Below are 26,113 nucleotides of genomic sequence, written 5' to 3' on the forward strand. Positions count from 1 at the left end.
TTGTTCCCCTCTGTGACCAAGGGCAGAGCCTGTGCCTACCTGTAAGGTCCATGGTGATGGGTCCTGGAGCAGAGTCACAGACCAGAGTGAGTCGGGTGACCACCACATTGGGAGCTGTTGGGTCTGCAGGTAGGAAGAGTCAGGGGGAAGCTGTCAGCTTGCAAAATTAGATGCAATCAGAGGGGAATGACACTGAAGAAACAGGGATGCCTTGCCACACAGAAACTGCATTTCATGAAACACCCAGTAATGCCAGGCTTCCTTAGCACAACAGGACCACATGTCTTCCCAGTCCTGCCACGTGGATCCCTCTGGCCTCCATCACAATACCTAGAGGTGGCCTTTCCACCACAGAAAATTTCCTTCTTAGGATCATTCTGAGCAACAAGACCACCTTTCAGCATAGGCTGACCCCTTCAAAACCCCCAAAAGTCCTCTGAGACCCACACACCTCCCACCACAAGTTCTTTTCTGATGCCAGCACTCCCCAGTAATCCTCCTAACTCCTAACACTCTGAGCATCTTCTGTGCTTCCTTTATGTGCAACTTTCCAGCTGCCCATCCCCAGTCCTCCAGCACAAGCAGTGCATGTCCCTGGGCAAACAGGATTCCTCTTCTCTGAAGCAACAGCACACTGCTGCAGTACATTTCCCCAGTCCCTCCCTGCCAGTGTGCCCCAGCCTACCTACTACCACAGGTCCATCTCCCAGCAGGGACTTCTTGTACTTAGCCAGGCTTTCATCATCCTTGTCCAACTCCTGCAGCTCCTGCAGTGTTTTCTGGGGAGGAGGTTTGTAGTTGAGTTTCCCATCCAGCTCATCATCATCATCCTCCACATGAGGCTCTTGCGTCTTCTCAGTCATGGTGGCTTGGTCTGGGTGACAGAGGAGGGGGCAGTCAGAGAGATTGCTGTGGATTGGGAGTATGGGGGCACTCACAGTGCGGCTCAGTGCCCTGACAGGCAGGCACCCACCCAGCGCCCAAGGCAGCGGGATTCCTACAGGCAAATGGCGACGGCGATCGGCTGCAACCCAGACACTGCTGTGCTGATATTCTGGCTCCAACACGATCGCCCCTACCCCCGCTCCTCTCCCTGCAGGCTCCACGCGCACTCGCAGACCTACACCATTATTCGCTCCCAGGGAGGAGGTGCGGGAGCCGAGGCTGAAGCCAGAGTGATTTACAGCCACTCTGCAGCACAGTTGTGGCCGGCAACCCTGCAATTACAAACCATCGTACAGGGCTCGCACAAAGAGCCACTGCCACACGCCGGAGCGCAGAGAAACACGAATAAAGCCTAGGACAGATGTTTCCTTCACCCTCTCATAACGGGTTAAAAGCCACATTTCACAATAAAGTCGAATATCTGACAGCCACTTTCTTAGATTAGCAAGTCAGCTGAAGCTCTCAAGGAAGCGGGCAGCAAAGTCTATCGGCTGGCATTGCCTGCGCTCCCACGAACAGCTCGCTCCAGGCACCCAGCAGGAGCCCTTCCCACTGAGCAGGGAGCAGGATGGGAGCCCAGAGGAGCAGGCACAGCCGTGCTGCTCCAGCGGTGCCCTCGGAGGGAGAGAGAGGCAAGAGAGCTGAGCCGCAGTCAGCAAGGCTGGTCCTGAATGGCACACGGGCAGCGAACCTGCTGGGCTGGCAGCCCAAATGGAGCCAGAGCAGGGAAATAGCATCCAAGGGGCAGAGCATGGGATGGGGAACAGGAGGCAGGCAGGAGAGGTAAGCAGCGCTGTGTCTGCCTCCAGGAGGCAGCCATATGGTCCCAGCCACCTTCCCACTCCTGGGAGAAAGGCTGAAAAACAGAGCAGTGCCCTGGTACAGCTGTCACACATGGGCAAGCCATTCCTTGGTCTTTGGCAGCAAAAGGATTTGGTCAAGCTACACAGATCATTCAGTTCACTTCCACTCAGGCTTCTTTGAGACTGTCCCTACTAAAAAGTGCCCTTTTGCTTCCTTATTTGCAATTTTCCAAACAAATCATTTGTCCTTCTCTGCAGCTTTGTGGCCTTAACATTTGCCCCTGCTCCCAAAAGTTAAACTGGGAGCTAATGCATTAGTTTTTTCATTTATTAAAACAGAAAAGAAACACACACAAAAAAGAATAAAAAAGGAAAAAACATCTGTTTAAGGTGAATCATCAAGTGGTACCAGGCAACTCTGAGTAGTATGCAGACCTCTCAGAGCAATTCCAGTGTAGGGAAGAAAAATAATCAAGGAGTGGTACATTGGCACGTTGCAAAGGGACAGAAAAGAACTGACCAGCACACAAACAAGAAGATTCAGTCAGGTATTTTAATTGGAAATGGCCATTGCAAGACAACTTTGCAATTCTGTGGTGAATGAGGAACTAGTACAGAATGGGCACATGGGAAATAAAAGGGAATCTCAACCCAAACAAACAGGGAAAAAAAACAGGTCCCAGCAGCTGAATAACCCTGGCTCAGTTCATGCCCAGACCTAGGAGTGTGAAATACCCAAATACCATAGGAAAGGCCCTTGAGTTCACGAGATAGGAAACCAAAACCTCCCTCCCTAAAGCAGCAATTACACATGCCCCAGCACTCTGTGGCCCCAGCAGAGTCACCTTAGAGAGCTCCTCAATCCCCTCAGTGCCATTCCACATTCAGCATGGGAGGAGGCTGTGGTTAGCCATGACAGCCAGTGCCAAGCCTTGCCTCCCACTTGGGCTCCAGCTGCACCTCTGAGCACTGACCCGAGCTCTCCACAACACCAGGCTGCATCTGCCACCAGCACGAGCACAGAGCTCAGGCGCCTGCCCGCCCCCATCCTCCCATGCCCACCTCCTGTAGTTTATCACAGGGGATGGAAAGAGGCATCTCATGCAGAGAAAAGGCAGAGTCAGACTGGACTGGCTCCTCCTCATCACTCAGACCTTCCCTTTGCACCACACATGCCACAGAGACTGTCCCTGCCAGCCCCCGGGGGTGGCTCACTTGAGGGGGAATGCTTTTAGGTTCTGAACCTCCCAGAAAGGTGCACAGACAATCTGCCATGCCAACAGCAAGATCCTGCAGGGAACAGGACCAGCCAGACTGTCTGGGATGAACAACTGCTGGCTCACAGGCGCCTCAGGATGGCACCGATCAGACCAAGTTCTGGCATTTTTCCCCAAGCCATGGACCTGACGTTGCCTTCCTGCCAAACGCCAAGGCAGGCGGTGACCAAGAGGAAAGCTCTCGTCTCAGCAGCTCCTGCCTCTACTTGCTGGTGCCCTCTGCAAGCTGAGACACATGCCTGAGCTCAGGCACCAGAGACACCATGTTGCTGTCGGGGTTCCTGAGTTTCTGTGCCACTGCCCAGCCTAATACGGAACCCCCATTCAGACCAAGAGCCTCACTAAATTGAGAAAATTAACCCTACACTGTTATATGCGAGGAGAAATCTGTGTGCCTGGTGTCTTGCCCTGCTACATTTTTCTTGCCTTTCTGCAGCTCCAGCCCACGGTCCTGCGTCACCTGCACCCCTGAGGCCTGGCAGCACCCGTGAAACAGCAGGGAGGGGGCAAGGGCAGGGCTAGGGGTCCCTGGCAGCGAGAGATGGCTGCAGCAGGCAAAGACGGAATCACGCCTTGGCGGGAGGTGCGAGAGTCCCGCAGCTGGGCTCAGCCAGTGCCGCGGACAGACAGCTGCCCTCGCACCTGCAGCAGGAGGGGCAGTCACAAGGCGGAGGGTGGGCACCTCCTCACCCCCCGTGCCTCCACGGGGCACAAAAAGGGCTGTCAGAGGGACAGCATTTCACTTGCCCTCCGTCTGCTCATCACTTCTCCAAACCACCCCCTGGCCGAGGGCTAATCTCCAGGAAGCGGGTTTAGCAGGGAGGAAGTAATTTTCCGCGATGGGGGAGAAGCGCACCGGACTCAGCAGCGCCCCCAGCCCCGGCCTCCCCATCCCAAGCCCCGGGGTGCAGAGGGGAGCCCATTGCCCGGGGAGCGCCGGACACGGCCCGGGACCGCGGGGCCCTTCCCTTCCTTGCCCGGCCCCATGGCAGCGCGGAGCCTGGCTTCCCGCTCGGGTCGGGTCAGGTCGGGCAGGGCTCTGCCGCCGCCCCGGGCAGGAGCGGGCACCGGCGCCAGCCCCGGAGCGGGGGCGCGGAGCAGCGCGGGGAGCGAGCCGGGGCCGCGCCGTCCGTGCCCCTGCCCCCGCCCGCCCCTCGCACTCACCGGCGGAGCGGCGCCTGCGGCCGGGGTCCTCCTCTGCTGTCAGCGCTCAGCCCCGAGCTCTGGCAGTTGGAGCAGGAAGGAAGTTGGTGAAGAGAGAAAAAAAAAAAAAAAAATAACACTCACACGCAGCGAAAAAAAAAAAACAAACCAAGAGCGGCGGCAGCAGCAGCCCACCCGCAGCAGAGGAAGCCCTGGCGGCCCCGCATGCTGCGGCGCTCCGCCGCCTGCCCCGCTTTGTCTGCGCCCGCTCCTTTTGCGCAGAGGTGCGCAGGGCTTTGTCTGCGGAGCCGAGCCCGGCCGGGGACGCGGGAGTGCTCGCCGTGCGCCGCTTCGGGCTGCTGTGCCCGGGAGCGAGGGGGTGAGGGCTTTGTTTTCCTCCCCAGGCTTTTATTTTGTTTATTTTCCTGCTGTAATTGTGGTCGATTTCAAAAAGTGGCGCTGATTTATACCGATTAAAATATGCGGAGAATCGGGTTGTGTATTCCTGCGTACGTGGGAAGATAAGCAGTGTTGGAAATGGAGGTTCTTATGAACCTCATTTTTCCTGCAACCTGCTGCACTTAATCAGCTTATTGTTCCCAACTCCCAGCCCTTCTCACAGAAGCAGTTTCCAAGATCAGCTACCTCAGGAAGAAAAAGCTCTCATTTCCCAGGGTTGCTTAAATGATCAGAAAGATTTTACACCCCTTACTTTGTGAAATATCAGCAGATTTCCTCTTTCTTTGCCCCTCATGGAGTGCCCACTTAGTTCATCAGTCGCATAAATCCCTCATGTACATCGTCCTTAGTGCACCACAAATTAGATCATTGGTTTGCAAACAACAAAGCTGGGCCTGCCATGACTGATACACTGCTCTTAATGCATTTACAGCAGCAAAATAAGCAAAGCATATCTATTGCCAATGGGCTTACATTCACTGCCCCAGATCCACATATCCATTAAAAGTGTTTATTGTACACAAATTTTAAAGGTTGCAAACAACTGAGGGAAAGGGATCTTCTTCGGGGATTAACAGATCGCAGAACAGGGGGGATTGATTTTTCCAGCCAGATATTTCTTTCATTTAGGTTATGGGCAGCACAACGATCCTTGCCTCATGAATTTCAAGGCAAAAACAGAGCATATATCTGTCTGACAATGGATTCCCATTTATGAGGGGCTATAACCTCAGAAACATTTCAAGCTTCCATTAATTAGTTTCACCATCAAGAAAAATTATTTTATTCTCTGCCATTCCTTTTCACTGCTACACTAACCCTTCCCTTAGGCCAGCACATGGGACCTGACTTGAATGCAGTAGTTAGATGAGTTCAAGTGGTACCAGGGAAAAAACATGTAAGCAAATGTGTGAGATGTAAGCAAATGTGTGAGTATACATTGGTGAGTTTTCAACCCAGATAGGTTTCCCCATACTTGTTTATAATGGACAAATGGGACTAAACCTTTATGCCAGCACCAGTGGCTGAGTGGGATGGGGATGAGGATGAGGAAAGAACAGAGCAAATTCTTTCAACTTCAGTGCCACTTTATGGCAGCTCATATTGTTCACGTAAGCAGTCCTGGCCTGGCAAAGCTGTGAAGAGTTGGATGTGTTTACTGTGGAAAGATTTGAGGAAGCCCCTGTGTCTTGTACAGCAGTTTCTCATCTTGGTTTCTTTGCTAAGTCTCTGATTTCAGTTTAGAAACTGAACACAGTTTAGCTGGGAGGAGGTGTGGGTTGAGGTTCCTGTTCACTCATGCTTGGTTTGAAATTCCCTTGGTTTTAGCCACTGTGTACAGTGCAACTGTAAGTAGTGTTATTGCAATCATTCTTGCTGAAGAACAGTTGAAATTAGCTTGGTCTCTTTTGTGGGCTTCTTTTTAGTTAAACACCAGAGTGCACGTGCCTTTGTGTAGCTATTTACATGCTGTTTCTAAACACATGTGAGCATAAATTAAGATCAGTTCATCCACAAATATGCATAAAGGTATAGGGATGTGTAGCTCTGTGCCGCCATATGTATGTGCACTCAACCTACATGGCTTCATCTGCCTAGCATGCAGGGGAAACAGATTTTACTCCTAAATTAGAAATTAGTCAGCATGTAATCATGGGGACATCATGTAATTGCTCTGTTCCTCCTCTTCCTGTTCACAAGCAGTGTGAGAAGGAGCTGTAGGCATTGGAATCACACCATGCCAAGCAGATGGGAACCTAGAAGCCAGGCACGATCCTTTGGGTCAGCATACCCAGCATCCTGCTGGGGAACCACGTCACTGCTCTGCTGGAAGGAAGGAAAGGTTTGAACCACAATGGAGCAGGACATCACTGACAGCAAATCTCTGCCACTGAGTATTTAATCTGTGACAAACTAATGCCATGCCATGAAGATCATCTCTTGGCAGACATTGCCCAACCCCAGCCAGTTCTTTTGTCTGTGACAGAAGGAGGCAGGGACAACTCCTAAAGTGTACCTGTTTTATTGCAAAAAACATGCTAAAATTTCAAATGTGTTCTTAGCTGGAAAATAATATTTTTTTACTTAAAATATTGTGATTAGGTCTTATTTAGTTTTACCCCATTGATAACAACTGATTGCACAATTAATACAACACAATAATAGGTGTGATCAACCTCTAGTGTCTAAGTTTATTTCAAAAAGTTTATGCAAAATTTTAAATGCATATCCTTCAATTACACAGCCTGTACTCCCAATAGTCATATATGTCTGTAGCACCCTATTGGAAACAATAAACATTGACTTTTTTAAAAACAGTAAGATTTAAAAAAATCAGGCATTTTTTTCTTTTTTGAATTTGGATTGCTGCCATTAGGTATCCAGTATTTCTAGATTTGAACTTTTTGCAGTGGTGGTGCATTGCAGCTTTGTGCTGCTTAATGTCATCTCCATCTTCTGTGGAACAGGTTGCTCACTGCATTTGAGGAACAGAGCTACTTTATGACCTTTAAAAGTGACTAATCCAGTAAAATTTTACCTGTTAGAATCTCTTATTTTCACCTACTTGTAAATTCAAAAACTGTCTAATTTGGAGTTGAAATTTACCAGGCTGGAAGCTCAGAGGGGAAAAATAAAAATAAGTTTCAGTCCAGGTAGGGAATCCATGTTTGAAATTTTAAGAGTCTCAACAGAGTAATACCTTTAATGCTGCTCTTGTAAAACGATTTTTTTGGAACTACTAATTTGTATTTTCACTGAACTCAGTACACAGTTACTAACTACGATTTCTGTCTAGTGAATAATATTGCTGAATGCTGTCACTGTCATGAGTTTTGCCTCCTCCTCAAGCTTTCTACAGCCCCAGGAAGGGTACAGGTGACATGCTGGGAAGACGATCTCACAGTTCAGCAAGTTCACATCAGCAGGTGCAGCAAGGTAAGTGTCAGCTCTGGCCATGGGTGCCCCCTAGATGGTGTCCCCAGATGGTGTCCCCAGATGGTGTCCCTCTCTGCAGGCAAAGATCCCTTCCCTGCAGGGATGGAGGAGGTAATCTGCTCCCGAGGCAGTCACAAGGGGATGGAACCGGGCAAGGTGACAGGTCCAGGAGCTCAGACAGGAGCTTTCCCTGCCTTGTGGGGAGCATTCGCTGCACCACAAGGTACCACCCAACTCTGGTAATCCCAGCACTGCCTTCTCTGACTCTCAGTTAAGTGGGATAAACAGGGTGATACAGCCAATGAAGCATGAATTCTTCATCTCTGAATAAAACACAGGCACAAGTTGCCCCAGGACTTTAGAGCAAGAAGAAGTCAGCATTGAAGTCAGCATTTAGAAGTCAGCATTTAGAAGTCAGCATTGTAAGGTTGATCCTGATGTGCCTAGGAGAGGTGGTGCCTAATTTCTTCTTCCCTGGTGCTACTCACCCCTTCTAAAGTGCTGCAAAGGAGTGTGCAGCCCTTGGGGTGGGAAGGCAAGGAAGGGATGGAGGCTAGATAAAATGTCAGGCAGGGGAGCCAGCATGGAGGGCAAGGAGAGAGAAGGCACTTTGGGGTGCCAGCACAAAGCCTCTGGTAAGGGTTTAACTCAGTCTTCCAACCCCAAGTCGCATGAGAATCCTTTCAAACACCCTAGACACTGGACTTGAGGGCTCTCAGCTGGAGGAAGAGCTGACCCCTGGAGACATGAGTGTGTGTTCCACCTCTTCAGCTCCTCCAGCAGTGATTTCTTTGAAAGATGGAGAGATTGGAGTTTAATACTTGTCTAAGCAGCTTTCAGGCTTGTTAAAGTGCTAATCCCATAACCCCTGTCACAAGCCTGAAGGTGTGCAAAGACTTCACATGTCACTTCACAATCCCCTGAGGAAGCAAGGGAAACAGGAAGACAGAGGAAGGAAAAGGATTTTGTGGGGGATCAGAGGGTAGGGGCAAAAGTGAGCCAGTTTCCTTCAGAGTCTAGCCTGAGGAAGGCTGAGGATGGGCAGAGCAGCTCAGTGAGGACAGAGAGGGAGAGCTAAGTTGGTGGGAGGGGGTGAATGAGAGCACAGGCGTTGGTGAAGGAAGATGATGGTCCCTGTCATGGGGGAGCAGGGGTGTCTTCTCTGCATCCCCTGCTCTCCAGAGCCTGGCATGCAGGAAAGCAGCTTTTGCTCTCCATCCCTCACTTGGTGCCATGGCAGAAGTCAGTGTTCTGCAGGTGAAGGTGTCCTAGAGAAGTCACCCACCAGAGCTGGATTTAAAAGGGGACTGGATTATTTTAGGGCCTCTCAGAAAACAGGTGGTTATGTAAGGTCAAATCTCAGCAAGTGTAATCAAATCTCAGTTCTAAGCTGATCACCAAGCAGGGTGTTAGGAGTTATTTATTCAAGCATTCCTCCCTGTGTTGTGACTTTCTTCTGAAACAGCCAGAGCTGAAGCTGGGACTAAATTAGGAGAGCTGTGGCATCCTCTCCTCCTCTGCTGACCTTGGGAAATCTCCCTTGCCAGCTGCGCCCTGACATTCCTGTGTTAACAGTACTCTCAACAAGGAACTTGATTGCATGCCAGAATTTATGGCTTCTAGTCAGGTTGTGTCCAGCCTCTGGCTAGCTCTTAGGTGCCTTATATACCCTGTAGCTCAGGGCATGCTGCTTGCAGCTATATAGCATTTCTCAAAGCCACAAGACAATAATTACCAGCCTCTCTGTGGCAATGTTTTTCCTTTATTGCACTTGTGCTGTTCACATATTATTGCTCTCACGGCCCTGCCTCCACAAACCCCCACAGTGTTATTATGGTGGATTCTCGTGCAAGAACTGCTGTGAGAATTGCTGTTCCTCCCACTCCTTCTTTTTCTTTTATGTTGCAGACTTCAGTACATAAAGGAGAAAAACAAATGTGGTGTTCAACAGAAGAGCCAGTGGCTATTGAAATTCTCAGTAAATATTATCCAGTTTTGTATATTCACATAAGATTAACAAGAAATGAATGTGCAACATTTGTACATGATGAACGTTCTCCTCCCAGATCCAACAGAAATAGACCCAGAAATAAACCATAGAAGTTTTAAGTGGGTCTTGATGGAAATTGTACCAAGGGAAAGCATGGAAAGAAGTCATCCTACTGGTCACTTTCACTGTCATCATCTGCAGCATCAGAGAGAGCCCTCAGAGGAGATTGTTCCTATGGGACCCCATCATTGCCCTTCACAGCTGGCCAGTGGGGGAAATTTCCCCTTTTTCTCTCCCTTCTTTTTCTTTATTTTCTTTTTTTTTTCTAGAAATAACTTTCAGCATTCCAAGACATGAAGTACACTATCAGCTGTCAGTGTCCCACAAATAAATCTTCATGGATATAAAACTGTCAGAACATCCTTTGTGCAACATGTGCATGCCCCACATGCAATGGTGACTACAAAACAATTCACTTCTTCTATGCTGTGTTTATGATGCTTGACTGGACCAGAAAGCAAACTGCAACTCCAGGTCCTTGGCACAGAAATATCCTTAGCAGCCTCCCAATAAGAAGCTTCAAAGCAATTTGTAAGTGTGTGCCTCCAGTGGGAAACAAGAGTGTAGAGGATCTAAATTAAAAAAAAAAAGGCTGGAATCTGACAATGAAAGGCCATCAAAAACAAAACCAAATGAACAAACAAACAAACATTGCAACATTAAGCTCTGCAGTTGTGCAAGATCCTGAGGGGAAAACAGAAGGCTTTGTATTAGCAGTACACCTAAGCAATAAAAGGAGAAAATATTTTTTTTAATTTATTCAGATTTTGATCCCCTAGGTTTTTCTCTTCCACAGTTACATCCACCAGGGATCTGCTATCACATGGCAGCTACAGCATTTAGCATCCATGTGTCTGGGAGGTGAGCAGCACCCCAAGAGACAAGATAATGGAGCAGAAGAGCTGCCTCCTCTGCCCATTAGTCAAATGTTCCCAAGGAGAGTGTGAGATGCTCCCCAGAAGCAATCATTTCTTTCTGAAAGCCTCAACTGCTACATGAAGAAAATCATAATAATGGTGGCAAAGGGCTGAACTGAATGAGATTGCACAGCAGTGCTTTTATGTGGAGGAGGAGGAAGGAAGAATGCCTCTTGCGTGGTGTGAAAGCCATGGGAAGATATGTGCCCCCTTAAGAAGAAGAAAGAAACATTTTAACAAAATGTTTAGGAAAAAGCCTTCCTTTATTGGGCTGCTGGTTTCCAAGGAGAAAGAATCAATCATTCAAAAAGAAGAAGAAAAAAAAAAAGATGAGAAAAAGAGCTGTCAGGAAAGGAGACATCTGGAGCTGACTTGTGTACAGTTTCTGCTTCTTAGCCCAGTGACACTGAATCATTTGCTACACTGTTTTAAACTGAACAAAGCTCTGGAGCAATCTGATTTTCTGATTTCTATTTAAATAAAAACACACCTTTTTTTTTTTTTAACAAGGCAGTATTACTTCTCTGTTTATTTCAATGAGTGATTTTGGAGAGTGCTAGTCTACCATTTAATCACTGTTCACAGGTACATGGCATGTAATTCACACAGAAGGAATCAATTATGAGAAAAGAAAAATCTGAATAAGGGTCTTGAGACAATACTATGGAAACTGTGATTTTTTTAAGGGCAATCACAAACTGTGATTTATAGCAGTCACATAGATAACCACATTAACTACCTGGGCTTGATAAAAAAGGGAAAAATGCGAAGTTTTTGTTCAATATATTAATGTTGAGCTTGTACATGTAATTCAGGAGAAAAATAATCTTATAAATGAAAAAAGCAGATATTTTAATTGTGGGTAGAGTGAAAATAAGAAAGAAAGGATGCTTTATAAAACAATCTAACAAAGTCATTCCTATTGTGTCATTACCAACAGCCTGGATGCAGACATTAAGCAAAGTGAGTGCACAGAAAGGATGCTCACTAATGATATTGCTTTCTCTTGGGACAGCTTTGCAATGAGCATGGGGATGCTCTTAGACAATGAATCACAAAGCAGTTAGAAACACTGAGCTTTTTGTGCTGCATGGCCAAGAGCATCAGTCTCCTCAGCAGATGCCTGCATGGCTGAGTCTTATCTGCAGGTCCATGAACTTTCTCTCCACCATCTCTTTCATATTTACAAATAAGAATGATAAAAATGTAGTTCTGTCTCCTGAGATCTGATGGTAAAAAGAGCTATCAAAAAAAAAAAAAAAGAGAGAGAGAGAGAGAGAGGGGCGGGGGCATTTCTTTTGGTTTTCCTTTTATTTATGCTAATCAGGGAAAAGTTTCTGTAAGTTACTAAAATCATGCTAACAGCAGTCTTGTGAGTGTGAGATGCTAAGGCTTGGCTATCTGTTCCAAGAAAGGCCAGACTCACTGCTGAGAAGAAAATATAACTCTGGTAACTAATGAAGTGTAGGACAGACTACATGGCTTTATATCATCTGCTATAAAAAGCCTCAGAATGTCCTAAAGCATTTGTGCCTGGAAGCCTGGGGCCTGTAATGATGTTCTAACATGTGCAAGTAGAGCACCCTTGACCAATTAAGAAAAGCAGGGACTTCATTTTTCCTGCAGAAGCTTTTGCAGTGGCCATTTGGCTTGAGGACTTAGTTATGTCCCCAATACCCAGTTTGTAGCACAGACAGGGCCATTGCTGATGGTTCAGAAAAACCTTATCACTTAATTCGTATTTCCTCAAAGGATTCTTTTCTACAGGTTGGTCGTGGAAATCTCCCTCTCCAGCCCTGGCAGTGGAAAAACAGATCTCAGCCTCTTTGCTCTCTGCCCTATTGCCAGGGAAGCCTCCAGAGTATGAGTGGGAGTATCAAGATCAGGCTCTTCTGCAAGCTGAGCTCAGGGACACTGAACATAGCTTTTGTATCCAGCAGCAGGCACAGATTCCCAAAGTCAGCACACCCTGTTTATTGCAGGCTGTTATGGATCTTTCATCCCAACACCAAAATAAATGTGCGAGATTTCCCGAAGGAAAAATGATAAAACTCTCCACGAGCATGCCTTTTTCTCTGCATTTTTAATGCACTGATTTGCATGCAGTCAAACAACCAAATATCTGTGCAGGGAAAGCCCAGTCCCCTGTATCTGTCCGTCTTTTCTACACTAGCACAAATGGCATGAGGCGTAGGAGCATGGTCAGCACTGCAGGGGGAGGATTACAGCCTCTGAGTCCTCATTTGCAGGCTTCTCACCAAAACACTGTTGACATGACAACCTCACTGATCTTCTGTGAGACCAACAGCCAGTGCCATTCTAAATCCAGGTCCTACCATGGTTCCCTCACCTGGGATCCAGAGGCTCTTGGTAGGCTGCCTGTCTTCAGGAGGGAAACCAACATTTTACTGCCTGCCTAATTCTCTGCTCACTTCCACTTAGGTATATCTTTGTGGCAAGCGATAAATCTCTATCAATAATGCACAATGCAAGTGTGCACAAGCTTGTAGAGATGCAAGTACGTGGCACAAGCTTGTAGAGATACATTTCAAAAGTTCTTGTGGCCCACGCCGACCGCAGCCCTTATCAGCTGCGTCCCTGAGTCTGTGCCTCAGCTGGGATTTCCTCCCACAGTCCCATGAGCCCAGTCAGCCTCTGGAAAAATCACTGTCTTGTAAACTTGTGTTTTCTTTGTCATTCAAGTGAGCTGCTATTTCTGGCATAACTACCGTTTCCATGGCTACACCAGCTCATAAATAGGGTCAGAAACCTTGGAGATGTTTTTTAACTGATTCCTTGGAACAGAATATAATCTGGCTGGAGGTGATGAAGCTCCTGAGTTTTCCTTTGAGGCCACGAGGACTGCACTCCTGCTACCACCTGGACACCATGGTTTCTGGTGCACCTCTGCTCTGGATCCAATGGCAGCTGCTGTGGCCCAAAAAGTTGGCACTGGCCTTCCTGGGGAAGAAAGGCCTGGGCAGGGAGGGACAGGGATTGGGCTCTCAGTCCCTGGGCAGGACTTGTCACCCATCTGGGGCAGCAGCCAGGCACAAACAGAAGCAGGTGCCTCTTGCTCTAAAAGGAAGCTGTGCACCCACAACTCTGCAAAGTAAATGCCACCCAATTTGTGAGGGGGAGGGAGAAAGAGTATGGATGGAGAGAGAGCACTATCCTGGGAGATAAGAAAGAACATGAGAAGTGGGGCCCTTTAGGGAGTTTCTGTCATGTTTTGTCAGTGGTAAAAAAAATATCTTCATGTGACACCATGGAATATTTTTTTCCCACAGTCCACTTTTTGTTAAAGGGAAACAAGACAGATTTCATTGGGAAAACAGGAAAACAAAGGGAGTATTTTGAAAACAAACAGCCTGAACATATGTAAATTTTGAAGCCTCAGGAAAGAGCAGTACAGGGCTGTACAGCTGATTTCCCCAGCAACTTTACCTACACAGAAGAAGGCAGAAGGGGAGGGGGAGCCCCTGGAAACCTGTCTGCAGCAGATGGAGGCATGGGAATGAGCAGCAGGGATGGGAGGGAGTCTGCTGCCAGCAGGCTGCACCTCTTTATATCCACACAAGCAGGTCCCTGCCCACAGTAATCACTTCTGCTGTCAGAAGAGGATGAGTGCAATCAATCTCCAACATTTGTATACAAGCTCTAGTCATCACAGGGAAAGAGAGGATGCCAACAAGATGCTGCCCCCGTTCTCTTTCCTGTGCCCACAAATTACTGCAAGCCTCTGAAAGCTGTGTGATTGTCTCAAATGTGTGGGAATGTGTGTTTGCTCCTTCTCTGCTAGATTGAAAGCCTCTCAGCTGCAGCTAGGATTTACTTCCCAGCTTCTCAGTGCCCACTCAAGGGCTAGGACCTCATTGATTTGTTTTAATGTAAGCTAAGAGTCTCACTGAAGGATTTATCTTGTCTAACTTCAGCATCTGAAGGGTCAGAGGCCCCAGCTATGGGACTCCTGCTCAGCACCAGTGCAGTGCTGGACTGGTGTTCCCTGCCAGGGCCTGTCACATCAGTGAGAGACTGTCCCTTCTTGGCCACACACAGCCACACCCCTGCTGGCTTGGCTGCTCCAAAATCCCCTCCTCCATCCTCACCCAAACACAAATCCCATCCATCATAAACAACCCCACACTTTGTGTTGCTCTGGTTCTCCTGCTGCTGCTCCATTTACTGGGATTATTTTCAGTCCCGCCAGGCCTGATCTTGTGCAGTGAGGAGGATGCTCAGCAAGGGTAAGAGTGAGGTGCTTCACCAGGGCCAAGAGCCCCTGAGGGTTGTTAGCCTTGTGGTTAACAGGTTACAGGCCATGGCTGAGGCACTGCTGCAGCTGAGGATGAGGATGATCTCCCAGTGCCTTTTTGCAGGACACTGGACCTTCTCTTTTCACCCTGAGACTCCACCAACTCTTTCCCCATCTCTGACCCTGATCTTCCAGGCAGTTACAGCAGACTATTAGAACACATGGGAGATACCAAGGGCTGGGTATAAAACAGAGTGCATTGCCACACATGGAGTTTTGGTGGGGTGGAGAATGGCCTGAGCTCTGCCTCTGAGGGCCCTTCCCAGTGACAATGGTGCTGGTACCCAGATGAGACCTGGCTGTTCCCTCAGGCCAACACCTTGGGCCTCAGGAGTGACTGGTTGGCCACCCACGTGCAACACAAAGGTTTCCATTCTGCCCCTGCCTTCCCATCTGCTTCCCTTGAGCCCTGCAGCACCTCAGCAGCATTCCCTAGGACTTCTTAAGCGGACTCAGCCCTGCTGGCACTGGGCTAGCTGTGTGCATGGCTCTGTAAGGTGTGTCTTCACCCCTGCAGCACCTCTGAGAGGTTCACTGGAAACCCCTCCAGGCATTCACCAGCACAGGAGAGGGATAGGGAATTCTCTCTTCCCTGGCATGTGCAGACACTTGTGTTTCCAAGAAGCAGCACCCCTCAAAGGGCAGGTTATTTCTCTATTTCTCTTTGCTTCTCCAGAGATGTCCCCTAGAAGCTCCAGAGAAACCACAACATTCTTGCAGGAAGGGGCACATCACCCCTCAGGAGTGTGCTGAGGCTCTGCTGCTCCTCCAGACCTTGCCAGAGCCGTGCCTGCCCAGCCCTGGTCCCACAGTGCTCCCCCCTTCCAGCCCTGCCATGCAGACACCGCCCACGAGGGATGGCCTGATGTCACCTGGTGGCAGGGTATATCTGGAGGACAAGGGACACCTCGAGACTCTTCCTGCCCAGGCTGGAGGACGGGAGTTGAATGATTTGCAAGAGGAGCCCTTGGCACTGTGAGTGTTCCCTGGGAGCTCAAGGCAATAGCTCAAGGGGGGCAGTGGGATGGAAAAGGAACTGGCTGAAAAACCCAGGGGAGAGAAAAGTCCAGATAAAACTCCATGGGGGAAAAAGTTTGGACGTTGGTGCTTGGAGGGTGTGAACAGATCGAGTAGCTGGGAGAGGGAGATGTGATTCTTGCGTGGTTGCTTTATTTCCTCTATCATTAGGGCAGGTGCTGCTGCAGGGGTTTGTCTCAAACCTGGCTGTACAAGCAGAGGCTGCTCAGTTCTTCTTGCTGAGGAACCCCTGGGCTGGGCACCCCTGGGCTGGGGCTCCCTGGAACCCCCTGGTTTGTGTCCTCAGCTGGCTGAGCCTGCTGAGAGCAGCACTGGGGGGCTGCCAGGGAGCAGCTGGGACAGGCAGCTGTGTTCCCTGCCCCAGTGCCCAGCCACACCTGCAGGGCACAGCAATGAAGAGGTCATAACATAGTGCTGTACCTCTGCTGTCACTGAATCCCTTCTCTCAACTGGGATAGCCTTTCCAGTGATCCCCACTTGGGAATATAGTTCTACTGGAAATGAGTTTCTGTCTCTTAGAGTGCATCCTCTTTCACGTGTTCTTGGTCTTAAAACTGCTGCCAGAATAAAAGATTTGAAATCCTGTGTAAGACACAGGAGCAGAAAAGGATGAACCTGCATGGACTTCTTCCTATCACTATGATCAGCCATGTCAAGCAATTGAGGCTGGAGCTGTGAGACTCCTCAAAGGCCCTGGATTTGATACTCCCTGACAAAAGCCTGAAAGGATGGTGCGGTGGCTCTCCTGAGGCCAAGATCTGAGCATGCAAGAAACCCATAAAGAGAATGTGAGCACAAGGATGTTTCCCCCTGGTTCCTCTCTACTCACAGAAGAGTGTCTGCATGGAGGGCCATGGCTCATGGAGGTTCTGTGTCTGACACCCTGAGGCAGTGTAAGACAAGTGCACACGGAGGAACCTGTATTTTTGAAAGCTTTGGACAGGGGAAGATAAGTTCCTATACCAGAACCAGAACGGTCTGAAAAGAGAAAAGAAGATCAAGTGATGCATCTACATTATCTGCCAGAGACATTTTCCACAGGGAGTCAGAGATTAAGGATGGAGCAGATTAAAGAGTCAGCATTCGTCAGTAGTATTCAAGCCCCTTTGAATTTAAATAAAACTAAAAGAAGGATGATTAACCTGGCCAACAACCCCGAGGTGGGATTTCTGACGCAACTGAGATAAGCCCATTAATGTGTATTAGGTATAATTAGCATTCAGATGCCAGCAAAGCTCTTACCTAGAGGATTAAGCCCTCGACTGAGCAGAAATGCTGTCAGGGGCAATTAGGTAACACCTCGTCAGAGGAGGGAGCAGAGGAAGTGCATGGCAGAGGATCTTATGCCTCAACAGTCTTTGCACCCACAGCCATCAGCTCTTGCCCAGGAGCTGTGTGCTGCTGCTGGCAGGAGCAAGGGAGCTCTGGCAGACCAGGAAACACTGGGAGAAAGCAGCAGACCACTTGCAGAGATCTAGAGAAGACTCAGAACCTTTGTCAAGCCACCTGTTTGATCTGGTACCAAGGACTATCCCAAGTAACCAGGTATGGTAAGACAAAAGGCTGTGAAATTCCCATGGGAAGAAGCTGTCATTGGCATTTCTATCATGTCTGTGATCCTGGGGTGCTTGTCTGGCTGTGTGTGGGGGCAGTTTGTTCCCAAGGTGTGGGAACTGGGGCAGTTTCCATGCTCTGGGACAGGGCCCACTCCAGCATGAATGGAAAATTCTTTGACTCTAATGGTGGCAAGCAAGTCCCGCCAGCTCCATGGTGGGAAGGCAGCTTGATTTCAGTGGCAAGAGGAAAGATGTTGTGTGGCATTAAGGTTGCTTTCCATCCTCTGTCATTTTGTAGTGATGCATGGAGAGAATTAGAAGTAGAGGGAGATTAGAAGGGAAGAAGTTAGAATTGTCCCTAATGTTAGAAATGTCCCTAGCTAAAAGTTTCATTGAGTGCTCTTTATTGAATTCATGCAGGTGAGAGTGGATGAAGTGTGATTTGGGCAGATCCTTTTTCCTACCAAATCCTGGGTTATTGAATATCTGGTAAATGGATACAACTACTTCACATTGGGGCAAAAAGAAACTTCAAGGGCTGAATCTTCCCATTAGCTATTTCTCTACTGAGTGAAGTTGGAGACAAAATGTGGACTCGAGGACTCAAGAGGTTTTGACTCTCAAAGACATATGTGTTGTTAAGGTAACATGCCAGTGCACAGCAGAGGTTATTGAAGCAGGGCAGGAATTCAGCAGGAGATGGAGCACAAATACATCTTTCAAGTTTTGGATGTCAGTCCTACGTGATGGAAATCTGTTAGCTGGTTTGTTTTTTCTGTTGTACTTTTGGGAGTAGCCCTTGAGAAGGGTGCCAAGTAACATGGTGCTTAAAAGTGGATGCATGTCCCTCTTAGTTCAGGAGTGGGGTCTAGCACTGAGACAGACAAATCTACTGGTAAGAATTGCATCTGAGAAAGAGACATAGTAATAGAGTTTGGCACATTAGCAGACATGCTATGGAGCAGCTTTCTGATGCAAAGCATTTTGTTGTAGGGCAGTATCATCTGAATTCCTCCCATACTGAGGAACAGAAAGGGACAAAATTCTGTCTTTGTTTTGGAGGCAAAATGCCTTTATCTCTCAGTTTGGCCCTAAAAATCTGTGAGTCAAAAGATTTCATCTCTCCTGCCAGCAGTGCAGTCCAGGTCATACCTATCACTGCACTTCCATTCTCATTCTGTTAAAGAAGAAGGTGACAGTGTTTGCCTGTCCTGCCACCATGCTGTGAGGAAAAAGAAAAAGCTGTAAATACTGGGCAACTGTTCAGGCACTGCAGAGAAGGCAGCCAAATAAGTAACTTCCAGGGTTTGAGCTGGTCCTTGTGTTTGTGGGCACAGAGTGTGCTTAGGAAGCGTTGTGTTACACGCGGGGGAATAGCATCTGTGCATTCTGCAGCTTCAGACACAACCATCTGCTGCTCCATTTGGGGCTGCTGGAACCTGTCCAGTCTCCTGCTTGGGATATTACAGCTGAGACAGAAGCCTGACCACAAGCGACAGAAGAACTAGCCTGCCTCTAGGTGCCATCATTTGGAACCATCCTACTGCCACCACAGATGGAAAGATGCTCTGGATGAAGTATTTCCAGACTGCCACACATACAGAAATATGGATCTTCACCTTACATGGATGTGGAAGTGACACAAGAGGATTGCTCAGATGATCTTTCTCCTTGTATATAAGGATTTGCTTTCCAATGCTCTGGCTATTTCAGGATAAAGGAATGAACTCTCTTTAGAATACGGAAAGAAATCTTTGATGACATTTATAGTGCTGAGATTAGAAGTCCAGAGTGTCACGGCAGGTGATGTTGGGGACTAAGCCAGAGTACTATGGTGACCTAATGAGATTAGTCTTTAGAACCAAATCCTGAAGTTAATTCCATCAGCGATTACATCACCTGGAGATAGGAGATATATAACAGTCATGGGGAAAATGTGACTTCAAGGAAGAAAGAAAGAAGTTACATTTATTTTTATCCATAATTGCACTTGTTCAGACCATTATATTACTAATGGCGTGCTAATTAGCACAAAATTTGATGAAGGGCTGGTTGCTTCTCTTTGGGCACTGGTGAGAGTTATAGCTGTCCTCTCTGGGAAGGAAGCAAAAGGCTCAGAGTGCAGCAGTTTTGCTGTCTAAAACAGGAGACATGTCTCCTAAACAGAAATTGCTCCTTGATAACTATTTATCCCCTGTGGAGTTTGGGTCATGTACAGTGTGGTGAAGTGGGGTCACCACATGTAATATAATGCTCAAAAATACCAAAGTGGCCATATCCTGGGCAAAGTTACAGGCTTTATTCCTCTAAATCCTGAGAAATTTGTGAAATAAACTTCTGCCTCAAAGGTATCTCCAGTGTGATGCCTTAGCCTTCTGCATAATCTTGCAACCATCTTGTGCTATTTCCCGTGAGTTTGGTATTGACAAATGTTGGGCCCTAATTGCAGCTCCACGCAGACAAAGGACCCTTCCAGCCCAGCGTCCCACATCCATCAGCGTTCCAAAGGTAATGCTTAGGCACAAGTATGAGAACAGGTGAAGTATATCATGGTGATTCCCAAGGACAGGATATTTCTCTAAGCCATACATGTGTCTTCATGGCTCCTGTAGTAGTCAGGTCCTGAAGCAGTAAGCAAAAACCTCAGCAATGCTATTCCAAAGCTAGCTATTAAAAAACTCCATCATTGGCACTAAACTTCCAATTTTACCTAAATTATGGGGCAAACTTCTGCAGCAATCTGTCTCCAAGACTGCAACTGTGTTTGAGGCAAGAGGAGGTGTTAGTCTCCATGGCTCTGCAAGACATTGCACCATGGGGTAAATGTCTTTTTGGCCTTAGCTCAAGTGCTCTTTGTTTGGCATCTTAATTCCAGCATGCCAGATGAAAGGCAGCACTACCCTGCCTAATTTGTACTCATTACAATCTTTCTTCATCTATAATACCATTATCTTTAATCCTGTCACAATTGTATTTTCCATACTTCTGTCATCTGACTACTGATGCCTAGAAGAGATAAGCAGAGCGTTGTGCCAGTCCTTGCTGTTATCTTGCAGACAGAGGGATCTGAGAGAGGCCCGTGCCTGCTGCCCACAGCCCAGCGATGAGCGAGACCCCGGCCGCCAATCTCAACACGGGCGATGCTCCCACCGGCCCCACCACACCGCGCAAGGGGCCCCCCAAGTTCAAGCAGAGGCAGACAAGGCAGTTCAAGAGCAAGCCCCCCAAAAAAGGAGTAAGAGGGTAAGGGAATTGTGGAAAGAAAAGAAACCATGCTGGTTGAATCGCTCCCCGCTGCTACATTGCGCTTCTGTGCATCGTCCCTTGGGCAAGGAGATGGCTTCCCCCTGCCCCCTGGGCTCTCCAGCCTGGAGCTGCTTCTCTTCTGCTCCTCTTCTGCTCCCTACCCACAATTCTTATTCCTTGGTTGGGGGCTTGGGGCATCTCCCCTTTCCTTGCTGCTGCCCCAAACTCACTCCTTACCTGCTCTTTTCTCTCCTAGGTTTGGAGATGACATCCCAGGCATGGAGGGGCTGGGCACAGGTAAGCCCTGCAGGATGTTGTCGTGCCCTGCTTTAGCACTAGCGTAGACTAACTTGATCATGGGAGAGGATTCTGGGGTGGCCTCTGTTCTCCTGACCTGTCTGCAGCTGTCAGGGTCACCATTGAAGACTAGTTCTGCCTGCCCAAGCTGCCACATTCATGCTTATACACTATGTGAAGAAAAGACTCTTTGTGTATGTTTCAGCTTCAGACTACCTACACTGGGCTGCAGAAGTGCTTGTTTGTTTTCTGCTAACACTCTGGCTAAGAATTTCAGCAGCATGAGATTCTCAAATAAATGCTAAATGCTAAGCTATTAATACCAAAAAATCACAGAAACTAAATCCCAGATGGTCAAGTGTTTGTGTTGTCATCAGAATCCTAATTTTAAGAATTTTATGTACCCATCTGGGATTGAGAAGAATGCATTGGATGAGCTGTAGCCAGTCAGAACTTTGGAGTTTTGATGAAGAGAGAGTTACAGATCCTGAATATTGTAGGCCAAATTATTCAGCATCTGATCTAAAACTGCACATGTCTTCAAGGAGATCACAGTTTGGCTACAGGTAATTTATAAGAACAGGAGAATCCACATAACTGGAATTAACTTTTACACCAGTTTACCTAGTCACTGAAGAGACTAGGAACTGCTGGCTTGCTTTTGCTCACAGAGAGAAAGTACACTGATTTGGTTTGGTCTGACAGGTAGTACCAGATTGGAAATGCTCATCTGCCCATTTAACCTTCAAACGGAATCTCATTTTTGTTAATGTTTCCTGAGTAAATCAGCCTTTCCATTAATAAAAAATAAATCCAAGGAGTGCATTGGGCTACGAGAACACATTTGTCATTTTCCCTCTTTTGCAGATATCACCGTGATTTGCCCATGGGAAGCTTTCAGCCATCTGGAACTGCACGAGCTGGCCCAGTTCGGGATCATCTAAGGTGCCAGCATCTCTGCTCGTGTCACCTGGTGACTCCACAGATCCCAGCATGGTCTTTACCACCTTTGACACTTACTTTTGGCCCTTGCATCCGCTTGCTTATGGGCAAGGTGGTTTTGTAAGAGCTAGTTATGAGAAACTTAACTTTGCAGGTTAATTTGGCAAAGAAGTTATTTGGGACCCTGAGCAGACCTCATGTTCCATGTGATGAAACTACTGAAAAATGTCTTAATGTCTCCCTGCACCATATTCTTTCTTCTCTCACTGTCATAGGTCTTCAATGTTTATGGCGATACAGGGAGGCTGTATCTGAACTTTTTCCCTGATTAGCTGAGATATTGTGTGCATGTATGTCCAGACAGAATTAAATCAGCCTGTTCTGTTTTCTTCCTTCCCTCCCTTTCTTCAGCTTTCTATATAGAATTTCCATGGGTAGGTCCCCGTGTTATTTGGGCCACCTATTATTTGCTCAGAGTACATCTGTAGAGAGCAGCATTAGAGTCACACCAGTCCAGACATTAGGCTGTTTTCCATAGGAGATCCTTCCCCAGCAGCTTCCATGAGGAACGTGCTGCTAAGATTTACCTCATCAGCAAATGGGGAAAAGGGCTTGCAAATTCTGTCTCTGCTGTGCTGCCCACAGGCTATGAACCATGAGAGTCTGGCTGTTCTCATTATGTTAAATGAAAATGTGTGCATCTGAGATCAATAGCTAAGTGAATTAATCCTATTATTCATTCCTTTGTGGTTGCAGTTCCAAAGAAGCAGCCCTCCAAATGATGCTGTATTTCCTCTCCTTTGATGGGAAGCCCTGTGTGACACCTGTCCCCATGCCAATACATATTTACATGAGACATTTGCTCCCCAGGACATGCTTGCTGCTTATTAAGACAGAATCCTTATGATCTGTCACCAGGCTGTGCCAGCAGTCCTGCCACATGCAGCAGAAAATGATATTGCTGTAATTGCTCTCTCTTCCCTGTATTTAGCGTAGGACAAGTCTCCCTTCACCCTGCCCCTCATAAGTAGGAAGGCTTTTCTCTCTTCATTCCCTGGCAATTTCAGTCTCTGGAGCTTGTTTGGACAAGCAGGCAAACGGTGTCCCCAGAGAGAAGTAAGAGCAGAGCAGGGAGGGAGGCAGGGGAAGGGCGGGATGTGTACATGCAGACAAGCACAGAGAAATCCACTTAACCCCATCGATCTGTGTCTGCTGCTCTCTGGCAGTGAGTGCTGCCCTGTGGTGAGGCACCCACAGCCACTCAAACGTTCAGGGAAGGCACCGAGATCCCCTGGCATTAGGGAAGGGCTTTTGGCTTGTTTGCAGGCAAGGAGCAAGTTTGTTGTAGCTACATAGTATTCATGAGAGGAGGTGGAATTTTTAGTCATTGCTTTTAGCTTAAGAAGCCTCATTGCATAAGAACTGCCTTCCCCTATCTTATCTTTCCTAGGCTGAACATGTTCATGGGAGCAAGGAGTGATTGTGGAGAGGAGAGCAAATCCCTTCTAAATGATTGATCCCCACGCAAAAAGCATTGATATAAATCCATGGTGGTGCCATAGTTATCTGCTACTGTTATTCCAGAAATAAAAGCTCGCAGTTTTCAGTTAAAATATAGCTGGGGCACCAAAGCTAAAGGGAATGAATTCCTGTTGGCAGTCCAGAGTACAGCCTTTATTATCCAGCCCTGCTGCCGTTAGACGCAGCAGTGAGCGTGGAGCGTTCAGAGCCGCAGCGCCATCGCAGCGCAGAGCCCTGTACCACTTAGCTAATTGCAACCCACAGCTATTTCCTTGGCCAGAGGCACTCTGTCCTTTCCACCTGCTTCCAGCTTCTCCTGCCTTTCTCACCTTCTAATGCTTTTCTTCTTTCCCTAAATGTTCTTTATATAAATGACCTTTTACTTAGCTTTTACTATAGGGAACTGATTTCTTTTTTTTTTCAAGCTCCTGTACTAGCCCTCTCCTTCTGCATTTAAATGTGAATGCTTGTATGGCAATACTCTCATGCTCTCCCTCCCATTATGCCATCCTGTTACATATGATCCTTTTTCCACCTTCTCAGTCTGTCCTCTTCTCTCTGGGAAAAGACCCATTAGATCCAGTTTTAAATCTTTCAAGCTGGCTGCCTCTATTTTAGTTGAGTTTTCCCTTTTTTAAACTCGACAAAAACAAGAGAAGGAAATTCTAATTCATCATTTTGCTCCCTTTTCGTCCCAGACCTTGGGAAAACAGTCCACAGACAGTGAGATACCTTGTCAGAAAAAACTGGGGTAAAAGCAAAATTCTCCTTAGTCCAGGGATTGAGGTTTTTAGCAAATCAGGTCCTGGTGTAGTTCCCCACCTGATTGCCACAGCCCCAGTTCCCTTCAGAGAACTTCCCCATTCTCCTTCCTGGAGGAGTCCAGCAGGAATGCACACACAACCCAGTTCTCATACCTAGCTGATGAGCTGTATCAGAAGACGGGTGTTTTGAGCCAACACAGTTTGTTAGTTATTTTAAAAATCATTTCTATTCATTAATAGGAATCACATTCATTCCTTTACTTGTAAGGAATTTTGAGGCTTAGAAGAAGAGTCTTAAAACACACTCATGGTTGCTTTTCCTGAGGTTCTGAGTTTTTTCTAATGAGCCATAGTTCCTGAAACTTCCATTTTTCAGTGAGAGATGGCTATGGTGCAAGAAAGCAAATGTGTTAAAGCAGCTTGTTGAAGGACTTCACTCTATATGCATTGTAATACATTATTCTCTGTTATTTTACTATAAAAACATGTCAAAAGGAATAAAAATTAATAAAAAATGTTTTAAAAATCTTAAGAATGTAGTCTGACTTGCTTGCAAAATATAGCCAGGGAAAGGCAGATGACTTAGCTTTTCTTTCTGAAATCCTTTCCTTTCCTGGGGAAAGCCCTGAAAGTCACTTATCATGTCTCATTAGAGAAAAACAGCTATTTATCTCCAAACAATAGGCAATAAAGACTGACTGTGATATCATCTGAGAAGCAGTTTTTTCCTGAGTGATGACTGGTATATTCTCCCAAAAGTGTTGCACATGGTTTCCTTCAGGCTGAAATCTTTTGGCCAGCTACATCTTCTAGGACTCAGTGCCAATGAATGTCAGCATGTTTTCTACCCTATAGAAAAGAATTGCTGAGATGTGAATGCCACTTAGTTCCTTCTCAGTGCCATGGCTGCCAGACAGAGCTGCAAACACTCATCCCCTCTTGCTTCTTTCTGTTGCTGAACTTTCTAGGTGTCCATAGGGGTTTCAAGTTGGCCAAGTGCATTCGCCTTCTCGTGTTATGCTGTCAAATCTCAGCCTTGGAAGTGTTTTCTTTCACGCCATCTTTGGAGTTTTTTCCTTGCAACTCGTTACTGGGTGTCCAATTGAAGGTCTTTTGTCTTTGGAATGTTCTCTATCCTGTGAGATACAAATATGCGTTGTCCAGGACTCCCTTTGTGAGAGCTTTTTACACAAGCCTTCCCAACCACATTTTGAAAGCCAGAAAAACATCTTCTCATGTATTTATGTCTACTTAATGCCGTAACCAAATTTTGAGTCCCATCCTCACTGACCCCAGTTTCTGACTAGTGAAAAAGTTAATTAAACCCAAATCTCTGCAAGAAAAGAAGAATGAACCTTAGGAAAAGTGAGAAGCACTTGACTTGCTTCCTTCTCCCCCCCTTCACCACTTCCCCATCTAAATTGCCTCAAGAGTCTCAGTTAAAAATAAATAAACATAAAATTTAAAAACCTTTTTAAAAACCCCAAAGTTGGATTCTTCAGGAGACCTGAAGAGCACTAGTGCAAAATTACCATCCTCCAACAGTTTTCAAATCAGCATCTCACTCAGTATCAAGCCACTCTCACATTTTCCTATGGTATTGATCAATAAGGTGTAGGCTAAAAAATGTACCCTGGCAATATCACTCTGTGTTTTGTGGGGCACTTTTCTATTTTATAAATGGGATTTTGAGAGTTAGGCAAATTGAGAGAACCCACCACCTTTAGGTCTTTAATACTTGATTTTCCAGAGTACTTAACATTTCATCTTGAAGTTTAAAATGCAGCTGTCATTAGTTGTGGTTGCAGCTGTAAGTACTCATTAGTGAGTCTTATTTTCTCTGAGTCAGATCTCACTCAGACAGTAAGATCCAGAGCCTCAGCTTGGAGATCTGAGGAACAAG

General features: G+C 47.1%; 2 protein-coding genes across 4 annotated transcripts in view; one reads left to right on the forward strand and one right to left on the reverse strand.

Annotated features, from left to right (window-relative positions):
* Window positions 1-26,113, reverse strand: part of ARHGDIB (Rho GDP dissociation inhibitor beta) — a 44,798-nt gene that overhangs the window by 4,172 nt on the left and 14,513 nt on the right. The window contains exons 1-3 of one of the 3 annotated variants that reach the window (XM_058023594.1): window positions 4,190-4,460; window positions 686-874; window positions 40-123 (exon numbers count right to left, since the gene is read on the reverse strand). In XM_058023594.1, coding sequence (XP_057879577.1) covers window positions 40-123; window positions 686-863 — 262 coding nt within the window. In that variant the 5' untranslated portion in view covers window positions 864-874; window positions 4,190-4,460. Of the gene's footprint in view, window positions 1-39; window positions 124-685; window positions 875-973; window positions 997-4,189; window positions 4,461-26,113 lie in introns of those variants that run through there. The other 2 variants (XM_058023595.1, XM_058023593.1) reach the window with 2 other exon arrangements.
* On the forward strand, window positions 19,560-25,342 carry PDE6H (phosphodiesterase 6H). Its single transcript, XM_058023598.1, has 3 exons — window positions 19,560-20,683; window positions 20,943-20,983; window positions 21,851-25,342. The coding sequence occupies exons 1-3, from the start codon at window positions 20,544-20,546 to the stop codon at window positions 21,925-21,927; spliced, it is 258 nt and encodes an 85-aa protein (XP_057879581.1). The 5' UTR covers window positions 19,560-20,543; the 3' UTR covers window positions 21,928-25,342.

The sequence above is a fragment of the Melospiza georgiana genome, chromosome 4 (assembly GCF_028018845.1).
Source record: "Melospiza georgiana isolate bMelGeo1 chromosome 4, bMelGeo1.pri, whole genome shotgun sequence".
NCBI classification, from domain to species: Eukaryota; Metazoa; Chordata; class Aves; order Passeriformes; family Passerellidae; genus Melospiza; species Melospiza georgiana.